The sequence below is a fragment of the Xenia sp. Carnegie-2017 genome, unplaced genomic scaffold, assembly GCF_021976095.1.
Source record: "Xenia sp. Carnegie-2017 unplaced genomic scaffold, XeniaSp_v1 HiC_scaffold_13, whole genome shotgun sequence".
NCBI classification, from domain to species: Eukaryota; Metazoa; Cnidaria; class Anthozoa; order Malacalcyonacea; family Xeniidae; genus Xenia; species Xenia sp. Carnegie-2017.
The window spans coordinates 10,743,899-10,755,126 of NW_025813436.1; the positions used below are offsets into that span (position 1 = coordinate 10,743,899).

The 11,228-nt window shown below is 35.8% G+C and overlaps 2 protein-coding genes across 2 annotated transcripts; one reads left to right on the top strand and one right to left on the bottom strand.

Annotated features, from left to right (window-relative positions):
* Positions 1-921: 921 nt before the first annotated feature.
* LOC124452519 (ATP-dependent RNA helicase DDX19A-like) lies at positions 922-7,843 on the bottom strand. Its single transcript, XM_047003082.1, is given in 10 exon segments — positions 922-1,734; positions 2,351-2,588; positions 4,189-4,273; positions 4,276-4,365; positions 4,626-4,740; positions 5,935-6,037; positions 6,114-6,206; positions 6,395-6,551; positions 7,508-7,580; positions 7,696-7,843. Coding segments are annotated over 10 exon segments (1,431 nt in total). The 5' UTR covers positions 7,753-7,843; the 3' UTR covers positions 922-1,314.
* Positions 7,545-9,928, top strand: LOC124452529 (DDB1- and CUL4-associated factor 10 homolog). The gene is made up of 3 exons (XM_047003091.1): positions 7,545-7,618; positions 8,145-9,031; positions 9,095-9,928. Exons 1-3 carry the CDS (start codon positions 7,557-7,559, stop codon positions 9,400-9,402), a joined length of 1,257 nt encoding a protein of 418 aa, XP_046859047.1. The 5' UTR covers positions 7,545-7,556; the 3' UTR covers positions 9,403-9,928.
* Positions 9,929-11,228: the final 1,300 nt, after the last annotated feature.

The window sequence follows — 11,228 nt, forward strand, 5'->3', positions numbered from 1 at the left end:
TCTTATCTGAATATAGATTCGATCGAATTCGCTCTTTAGTCGACAACAGTTCTCCTCTATTGAACAAGTACCAGGGATTTACGATCCAACGATCAATCATGTTTCTGACAAATGTTCCTTCTACACAATTACGCCATAAGCAATGATATTTCGAGTGAATTTTAAGAAATCACGGTATGTCTCGGCTTGTAAATTCTATGTCTTTGTCTGGCATCACGAAATTGTTCAACTGCTTAATATGCATAGCAGTCATGTTCGAAGCACAATGTTTTGAAAATTGTCATGGCGATTGCGAAAACGAAGGCCGTTTCCCTAACTTCAATATAACCACAAAAAACCGCGACGATTACAAAGTAAACATTATAGCTTGAAACGAAACGCGAAGCGTGGTTCTGTCACCAAAACTCTCATACAACAAAGTTTCACCAAAAGGAGAAAGGAGATTGGAAGGAAATGTACGAGAAAATTCAAGAGATATAATTCCGGAAGTTTTTCTTACAAAATAATATATCTCGCGGTTGTTTTACAAGTACATAATTAAGGAATGATTTTCAGTCGTAAAAAAACGAGCAAGGAAAATATGCGCACGAGCACAACGTCATCAAGAAGACGAACTAATTCTAGAGGAACCATTTAGCGAGTATTTTCGCCATAACTGGGCAAAAACAAGTGACGGATGTATAAGAAGGAAGCAATCAGCGTGAAATTATCAAGTTGCCTTAGTTTCAAAACAAAATATTATGTTCAGAGACCACAAAAACACAGTGGGGTGCGAGTGCGGGCGACACGCATACAAAGAGATCACGTTAATTCGACACCAGACCTTTAACGGATAAAGCGCAATCAATCAGATTCCAGCAAATGACTACTACATAAAGTATGCTATACAAAGTGAACGCGAAGACAATTTCACAACTGAAATATGCTTATGACACGCACTCAAATCCTATTTTGATGGTGAAAATAAAACTACAATACCCAAATAGATTGGGAAACTAATAAAATAAAGTTGTATAAAACGATAAAGTTTTACTGAATTTGCCACATGAAGAATTAAGAATTGTCATTATAAAAGTTCTTGTGTTGTGTTCATCTTAAAAAGGCCACTTCTTTACAACGACATGAGCAGATAGCGCCATGGTCAAACTTTCCTCACACCGACATGAGATAGATAGCGTTATGGCCAGCCAACAAAAGAACAGCAAACAAGAAACTAATTTTCAACCAAACAATCTTTCCGTAAATTAAACTTCATAAATGGCACATTAGAGTTGAACGATGCCAAGCTTTGAACAAACGAATCAAACCATTCGACTACTCATTTAATTTTTCCAACGAATCCGGATCGTTTGCGTTGAGTTCTACTATCGGACGACCAAAATGTTCTTCGATTTTTTTCAAAACTGACAAATCCCAGCCCTCGTTCACGAAATTTACGGCCAAGCCATATCGTCCAAATCGTCCAGTTCTTCCAATTCTATGAAGATAAGTTTCATAATCCGGTGTTGATAAGGTTCTGTCGACGGGTAGATCAAAATTCACCACGACGGAAACCTGCTGAATGTCGATACCACGGGCGCAGACATTCGTTGTGATCAGCAGTTTCTCTTTGCCAGCTCGAAAGCGATCAAGAACAGCTATCCTCTGCTCCACGGTGATTTCACCTGATAGCAAAGCGACTGAATGACCGTCACGTGACATTCGCTCAGACAACCAAGCGGCGGCTTTTCTTGTCTGTATAAGACATGAAAGAAATTCATCGTGTCTGTATAGTTACATGTAGAATCTTCAATTTCAGAACACTTTTTTTAAGAGTTGAAAACAGAATACAACGAAAGTCTCGTGAGGTTAATCCAGCTAGCCGGAAGAACTTATTTCAAGCAATCAGACTTTTAAACACGGTTCCACAACTTGTTTCAGTTACGGGTAGTAAATTGCTCTGAGTGTGCGTAGCTTCTTCAAAAATGCTTCTTCGAAAAAGAAAGTTCACGAAAGATCATCGAAATGTCTGCAACTGTTATTCCTTTTCAAAACGGTCAAATCTATCATATTCCAGAGGATGCAATAAGTTAAAATACACAATATGTTTTCATTCTGAATAAAACATGTTTACGAACACGTGACTTTCAAAGCTTCTGTTTTCGAGATCGACCAATTATAATGAAATCGCAAAATAAATCGTAACCACTGCAGAGGCATGTTTTGAAAAGTGACTTGCGATCGACAATAAGATAATCTTAGTACTGAAAACTGTTTGAGGGGTTCTAAAAGAACTTGGTAAAACAGTTTTAAGATTCGTGAGAAATTATGCGTACACAAAGAAAGATAAAGATAAAAAGCGATAACTTACACGACAAAAAACGATACATTGACCAATCGATAGTACGCCATACATGTTACTCAAGGCCTCGTACTTTTGCTCCATGCCGTTACACAAGACGTAATACTGACGGATGTTTTCTAGGCTCTCTTCTTCACGACGTAAACGGATCACGACAGGTTCAGGAATTATGCTTTCGGCAAATTTCATTACTTCCTGATCGTAGGTTGCCGAGAACAACAACAATTGGCAATCTTTTGGCAAAAATCTAAGTTGATGATCAAGGTGCAGAAGGCTTCATTTTAGAAAACCAATGGCGATACAATTGTGAAGAAGTAAAATAAAACTAATTTTTTTCAACAAGTACGTTTCCACGTCGATGACAAAACAGAAATCGTTGTGAAGCTCAGGGCTTTGCTGGTCATCCAGTTTATGGTTGCACAAAGTTGACTTTAAAACAAGGGTTTTGCTGGTCATTGAGTTTATGGCTGCACAAAGTTGACTTTAAAACAAGGTTTTGCTGGTCATTGAGTTTATGGTTGCACAAAGTTGACTTTAAAACAAGGGTTTTGCTGGTCATTTAGTTTATGTTTGCACAAAGTTGACTTTAAAACAAGGGTTTTGCTGGTCATTCAGTTTATGGTTACACAAAGTTGACTTTAAAACAAGGGTTTTGCTAGTCATTCAGTTTATGGTTGCACAAAGTTGACTATAAAACAAGGGTTTTGCTGGTCATTCAGTTTATGGTTGCACAAAGTTGACTTTAAAACAAGGGTTTTGTTGGTCATTCAGTTTATGGTTGCACAAAGTTGACTTTAAAACAAGGGTTTTGCTGGTCATTCAGTTTATAGTTGCACAAAGTTGACTTTAAAACAAGGGTTTTGTTGGTCATTTAGTTTATAGTTGCACAAAGTTGACTTTAAAACAAGGGTTTTGTTGGTCATTCAGTTTATAGTTGCACAAAGTTGACTTTAAAACAAGGGTTTTGCTGGTCATTCAGTTTATAGTTGCACAAAGTTGACTTTAAAGCAAGGGTTTTGTTGGTCATTCAGTTTATGGTTGCACAAAGTTGACTTTAAAACAAGGGTTTTGCTGGTCATTCAGTTTATGGTTGCACAAAGTTGACTTTAAAACAAGGGTTTTGTTGGTCATTCAGTTTATGGTTGCACAAAGTTGACTTTAAAACAAGGGTTTTGCTGGTCATTCAGTTTATGGTTGCACAAAGTTGACTTTAAAACAAGGGTTTTGTTGGTCATTTAGTTTATGGTTGCACAAAGTTGACTTTAAAACAAGGGTTTTGTTGGTCATTCAGTTTATAGTTGCACAAAGTTGACTTTAAAACAAGGGTTTTGCTGGTCATTCAGTTTATGGTTGCACAAAGTTGACTTTAAAACAAGGGTTTTGTTGGTCATTTAGTTTATGGTTGCACAAAGTTGACTTTAAAACAAGGGTTTTGTTGGTCATTCAGTTTATGGTTGCACAAAGTTGACTTTAAAACAAGGGTTTTGTTGGTCATTTAGTTTATGGTTGCACAAAGTTGACTTTAAAACAAGGGTTTTGTTGGTCATTCAGTTTATGGTTGCACAAAGTTGACTATTAAATAATCCATTCGCCATGAAAATGGAAAATTTTTTTGTACTTGAATAGTTCAAAAGGAAAGCACGCGCACATTAATTTAATTTATAGGACATCCTAGACCTTTTTCAAACTTCGTAATTATCTTTTCTTTTAAATGCATTCGGCTCATGTAAAAAGCGATGTTTGAAACAGGCCTTAATTTAAGGTAACCAAAATTTCGTGTCACAGGCACTTTAAAGGAGATGCTTCAAACATATAACACCACAAACCTTGCAGATCCCTACTCTCACCTGTGTACCCTGATGGATTGATCTTTGTGTCCCTGAGTGTCGATCATCACGTCCGCTTCATCCAAAACAAACACGCGAATCTTTTTGGATCGAAAGCCCTCATTTTCAAAATCCAATCCAACATGGTGCCGGGTGTACCAATAATAATATGACCGTTGATTTTCTCACCACGTGACACTAAAGTAAGAATTTTCTAGTAAATAGAAGTAAATGGAAGGGGATAGGTAATATATATATATATATTTCTCATATATTTATATATATGAGAAATAAAAAATGTTTACAGTGTTTGCACGTGCTTAGAGGGGCGAACAATTTATTTAGGAGTGAATTCTGATGTTTGGGGTAACACCCCCCTTCAGTAAATCCGTCCATTGTTTGAACCAATCTATACATAAGTAAAAAATCAATGTATTGAACGTGGCATTCATACTCACATCTGTTGCCTCGTATTGCATAAACAATTTTTATATTTTCGCAATATTTGGCCATTTGAGATGCAACTTTCCCCGTTTGTTTGGCCAACTCCATTGTGGGTGAGAGGCAGATAACCTATGAAATACAAATCATGAATATATTCTGTGTGTGAAAATAAGTTATTTTGTAATGAAAATATCATGGGAGAATGGTAAAGCGATGATTGTTAGTGTATTGTTAAGTTTTGAGAAAAGCATTGAACTTTTAAGATGAGACATTTTGTAATGAAAATATCATGGGAGAATGGCAAAGCGATGATGTTAGTGTATTGCTAAGTTTTGAGAAAAGCATTGAACTTTTAAGATGAGACATTTTGTAATGAAAATATCATGGGAGAATGGTAAAGCGATGATGTTAGTGTATTGCTAAGTTTTGAGAAAAGCATTGAACTTTTAAGATGAGACAGTTTGTAATGAAAATATCATAGGAGAATGGTAAAGCGATGATGTTAGTGTATTGTTAAGTTTTGAGAAAAGCATTGAACTTTTAAGATGAGACATTTTGTAATGAAAATATCATGGGAGAATGCAGTGCTGTAGAACTAAATTTATCAGAGGGGGCTCTCTTGACAAAGCTGAAGCCATAAAATTATGAAAAATGACCCATTTCAAAGGTAGAAGATTGGCTCCTCCAACAAGCGCCCCAACTTCTACAGCACTGGAAGAATGGTAAAGCGATGATTGCAAGTGTGTTGCTAAGTTTTGAGAAAAGCATTGAACTTTTAAAAGAAATCTCCTAGGAAAAGTTCATGTCCAAAGAAAACATAAATGAAACAAGTGTGGGAGATGAGAGACGGCCTTTTAGAAATAATCAGTCATCTGACGATCATTTCTAGCTAATGGGCAAATAATCGACAAAAATGTTTTCTAACCACAGAAAAAGGATGTATTTGAAGCATTTTCTTAGTTAAAATGGAAACATTTACATTTGAAATATAGAGCAGACTCGCTCTACAAGAAGCTTAAAAGTTACTTCTCAACCTGCCAAAACTAAACTTTGAATGGTGACAGGCAAGATTGAATATGACTATAACAAGGCATACCGTATGCTGTATACAATAAAACCAATCTACAAATTGCTTGTCGGCCATTTTGTAATATTTCTCATGCTTCCTAAGATAATTGGCCTCAGTAATCACTCATCCACACAAGTCCAAAAATTAGGAAAGATGAGCACAAGAGAGTTGCTGTGAATACAATACGATGAATAACAAGAGATTGCCATATCTAAATCAATATTCAAATAAATTTTCTTATGGTAACACTATACCTGTGGATAGTTCATCTCAGGGTTGACACGAGACAACATGGTCAAAACAAAGGCGGCAGTTTTTCCTGTTCCAGATTGCGACTGAGCAATCATATTGCATGGTCTAAATGGTTGAAAACAGACTGAAGTATTGATAACTTGTGTTGTTCATGAAATATGGGATACCATGGGATACATACGGATCTGCTAGCAATACTGGAAGTGCTGTCTCTTGTATCTTGGAAGGTGAATTGAAACCCATTCCGTAAACACCTCGACGCAAAGATTCTTTCCTTGAAATAAAAAAAATGGCTTCCTTTTACTTGATCATACTACTGACATAATCAGCATAAAAAGCTCTTAAGTGAAGTTCTTCATATGACTTGACAAAAAATAGTGGTGAATTTGAATATTTTTGTTGAACTACAACCTACTTAGTTGATTCAACAATAGTTTGAATAACAAGCATAAAAAAACTCACAAGGGTAGTTCTTCAAATGACTTGACAGAAAATAAAGGTGAATTGGGGTCTTTCTGTTGAACTTCAACCTCCTTAGTTGATTCAACAAGCTTTGCTCTTAATACTTTAGTAAGAAGGGAATTTTCCTCCTTCGACAAGGGTTTCTCATCTGTCCCTTCTAAAAGAATAAGTTCAGATATTTTGAGCAAAAAGATCTAAAGGAATAGGCAGACTTTGGGTGAGGAAACAAACCAAAAATCCAAAGAATCAGGCATAAGAATAACATTTAAGAAACACAGAAACTTGAACTGGCTTAAATTACAAAACAGTTACTTATATTTTTTGAGGGATTTGAAAGAATTTTTGGGAGTCATATGCATCAACTTGCCTTTGAATTAAGAAATAAAAGATGTTTACTGTGTTTACACAGGCTTATGCAAACCGAGGAGACCTTTGGGAGAATTCAAGGACAGATCAGTGCAAGCCCGATACCAAAGGTTGAGGGTTGCACATGCTCAAGTTTTCACATACATCTCGAGGTTTGGATAAGTTACTGCAAACTCGAAAAACATCTTTTATTTCTTTTATAAAACAACAATAATGCAAAAAAGACAAACATTTTAATTTTTCCTCTGAAATGTATTAATGATCGATTAGCAATTCTCTTTGACTGATTGATTGTTTTATTGATTTGATTGGTTGAGCTCAGATGGGTTTTGCACAGGCTAATGCAAACACAGCTCTAGACCAATCACTGAACATTTTATTGTTTTTATTTTATAATACATTATGAAATATTTGTCATCATTATTATGCTGATATTTGAATTGAAAGTTTTCAAATATCGTAAACACAACAAATGAATGAAAATGCAAGGAAGAGAAGCCTTTAATTATATTCGATTTCGCTACAAATTGCTTGAGAAAAATGATTTGAAAGATAGGCCTGTAGTAAGTTCAGTTCTACTACATTTGAGAAGTTTCTCTCAATTTTTCCTTAAAATCTAGATGAAAAGATTCTTCCAACAAGAATACATATGAGCATGCAGCAAACCTAAGTCACGAGTAATGCTTCAACGAGAGATACAAAAATTAAAAAACCGAAAAGAAGTGAGATTGAATTATGATTACTAACCCCAATTATCGTCCTTGGAAAGAGAAGTTTGCGTATCTGAAGCATTTTCATGGTTTATCTTCATCTGGGCAACCTAAAAATACCAAAACGCTGGACTTGTCATTTTACGAGGTAAGTTTACCATGCGCACTAAACGCTACTAATGTGTCCCACGATTTAATACAAATATGTTAAATAAAACCAGAGACCTTGTCAAAAACACCTTCTTGTTCGTTTACTGCTGCTATCCAGTCATCTTCTGCCATTTTAGCAAGCAAAAATAAGACAAGACAAGCTTTTTCTATAATTTGTTGAATTCTTGTCACTTGTTCAGTGATAAAACGAAAATACTTATTGTGAGCCCACGGAAAGCAAACTATGACTAGCGGCAAATAGAAGGCAATTTGGATTTGGAACCCGTTATGTTTCGAAATTTTAACTTTTTTTCAAGTTATGAAGCTACTCTTTTCAACATTTTTGAGCACTTGGTCAAACGATTTGTTTAAATAATTCAGTTGATAACAATACGCGTGACTATGTCTGCAAAGAATGTCAAAACATTTGCATGGTTATTTCAGCTCACTGCAGAGTCCACGTTACAAACACCAGTGGGCTCAGTTGTATCATTCTGAACGTAATTCATGTAAGTTTATTGTAGAGGTATGGATTATGTCAAGATAAGAAGACACCATTTCTACACAACGCTAAGAATGATTAAAATGAGAGAAATCGGCATTAATATTGCTAGCCAGTCTTTCTTAAACTCGAAATATTACAGACACTTTCAATTCTATAAAAAAATAAATCAAACTCAACATTTTTTAGATGAGCACGGCGCCATCTTTAACCTAGAATTCTCACCAAGTGGCAACGTCTTGCTAGCCGCTGGTGAAGAAGCCAGTATAGTTTTCGTGGACCCGAAGACAAAAAAGCACATAAATATTATATCTTTCGCACATAACGATAGCGTAAAGTGCATTTGCTTTTGCGATGAGAGGATATTTGCGAGCGGATCAGACGATTGTAATCTCGCCTTGTGGGACATGCGAATGTTAGATAATTGTATAACAACGTTTAGCGGCCACACAGACTCGGTGAGAAGCTTGGTTTATGATGAGAATTCCGGTTACCTTGTAAGTGCTGCTTTTGACGGCACTGTACGCACATGGGATACAAACAGTTTGAATGAGGATTCAAAAATTGTATATGAAGGTGATTTGAGTAGTTTATATTGTGCTGGTGTGAGCCCCGATGGTAATACAATGGTGATAACGTGTGGTTTCATCGGTGTGATCCGCAATCTTGATTTAAGAGCCATAGAAAACATTCAACTTTATGACAAGCCAATGACAGAATGTATTGAGGGTGTTGTTGATGATAGACTAAATTTCTTTGAGGTTTTTTATCCAGATTATGATTATCCAATGAATCCCATGCATGTTGTTTCGATGCAATTTCATCCACATGGTAAATGCTTTGCCTGTCAATTTATCGCTAAGAACAGTCTCGATTATACAGCCATCTATGATGTTCAAAGTTGTCAAGGTAAGGTTTGTGATTGATTAGAAATTGAATTATGCAAAATAAGGTATTTGATAACTTGCCTAGGTAGAGGAAAAAGATTTAGTCACTACATCCAGGAATTTGATTCGGCAGAAGGATATATGGTACAACAAAGTTTTAGTGCTGATGGTCGGATACTAGCTTCACCTTATGCACAATGTGTAAGGCTTCTTGCTTTCAATTCTACTTGTTCGATGTGGATGAAAGAATCCCATCCAAAAACCCTTCAAGAAGTAAAAATAGTGTTTGGCCATTCACATCATGTAGTTTGCTGCAAATTTTCACCTTCTGAATTGTTGCTTGCTAGTGGTTGTCTTGGAGGAGACATCTTGTTTCATGAACCGAAATTGTGATTGAACATGTGTGCCCCCAAAAATTAATTGAAAAATAATCGTACCAATGAATATAGTAATTTCCACTAGGAAAAGCTGTTAAGATAGAAAAAAATATGAACGGAAAAAGTTACCTTACTAGTTTACTTAATTTAAATAAATATAAGATACACGTCTCTTGCAACATTAATTCACGTTAAATTTATTCAATTCTGGCGACGACATGGCGATTTCATTCTTCAGTTGTTCGTCTTAGCGCAACTCATTAACCATTCCTCAACTTGTCGTTGTCAATAATGTATTAACATTTGGATTCTGCTCTGAAAAATTAACCTAAAAATATTATAAGATTACTACTTGACCATCAAAACCCCCATGGGGGACCATTGCCCGAGGGTCAGTTTCACCAAGCCTGGTTAGAAGGTTACTACTTGCCCATGTAAACCCCTAGGGGCCAGTTTACCGAGGGTTGGTTGCACTAAGATTGGTTAGAAGGTTACTACTAGTCCATGTTGGCTTTATTCATTAAAATGTATATTTTCCTTAATGATGATGAGAGTATTTTTTATTGATTTCCTTTGACTGTAGACATTCAATCGTGCTGCCGTAACACATTTTCGATTTGAAATGTTATAAAACCAACCATCTAATGGGTTTGACGAACCACTAAACAACCTTGTGAATAAAGATCGGGCCCAACTTACTTTAAGCTGTCACGAAATACATTTGAGATGAAATGAAATTGAATTGAGCTAAAATGATCTCTTAAACTGATTCCAACATTTTATATGAAGTTTTGCTTTATGTTTGGTTTTCTCTCCAATAGGTACCCCATGTAAGATATGCAAAATGTCTTTCATGCCTTCAACCTTAACTAACACCCTGTTTCTGATTTGAAGATTCGTGTTGCTTGCATTGTGCTTGATGAAGTGCTTTTTAAAGTAAATGGTTTGAACATGGGAGTATCGTTACATGTTTGTAAATGTAGATCGTCCAGGTTGGTATAGTCTTGAGAAGGACTGTTTTTGTTGTTGTTGACTACCGCTAAGGTTGTCGAAACGTCAGTCAACAACAACAAAAACAGTCCTTCTCAGGACTATACCAACCTGGACGATCTACATTTACAAACATGAAGTGCTTTTTCTTACGAGGTTTTAAAGTTCATCACAAGAACTCTTCTGCATTTGGCATTAAAAGCAATAAGTGAATTTTCACTTTCTGACAGAGCTTGAACGATCTTCTGTGTGGTTGATGTGTTTTTGTCACAGAGCTTTAATAGCTGTAAAAATTACCCCCTCTAATAGTAATTCACACAGACTACATAGGGCCCGAAAGAGTTTGTACAATTTTCTGTAAGAGTTTACATTTTTCGTTGCTTTCACTATAATTGACTGAGAGTCTGCATTTTTTGAATTGGAACCTAGATCTTAATTCTCAATTTAATATCATGATCTTGAAAACATGTCTGTAAGGTCTCGACACGATCTCAAAATTATGAATGAAAAACCTTTCGAAAGAATTTCTTTCAAATTGTTGACATGGTGCTGAAAGCTGTTCCTCAAGCATAAATAAGTCAAAACAAGCTTTTTCTATAATTTGTTGAATTCCTGTCACCTGTTCAGTGATAAAACGAAAATCCTTATTGTGAGCCCACGGAAAGCAAACTATGAGTAGCGGCAAATAGGAGGCTATTTGGATTTGGAACGCTCTGTTTTGAAATTTTAACTTTTTTCAAATTATGAAGCTACTCTTTTCACATTTTTGAGCACTTGGTCAAACGATTTGTTTAAAAAATTCAGTTGATAACAATACGCGTGACTATGTCTGCAAAGAGTCCACAACAACTT

Bases quoted from the DNA above. Each gene is read 5' to 3' on its own strand.
- LOC124452529 (XM_047003091.1), top strand. From the start codon at position 7,557: ATGGTTTATCTTCATCTGGGCAACCTAAAAATACCAAAACGCTGGACT. The intron at 7,619-8,144 runs GTAAGTTTACCA...AGTTTATTGTAG, and splicing joins TGGACTTGTCATTTTACGAG to AGGTATGGATTATGTCAAGA. The intron at 9,032-9,094 runs GTAAGGTTTGTG...TAACTTGCCTAG, and splicing joins TGATGTTCAAAGTTGTCAAG to GTAGAGGAAAAAGATTTAGT.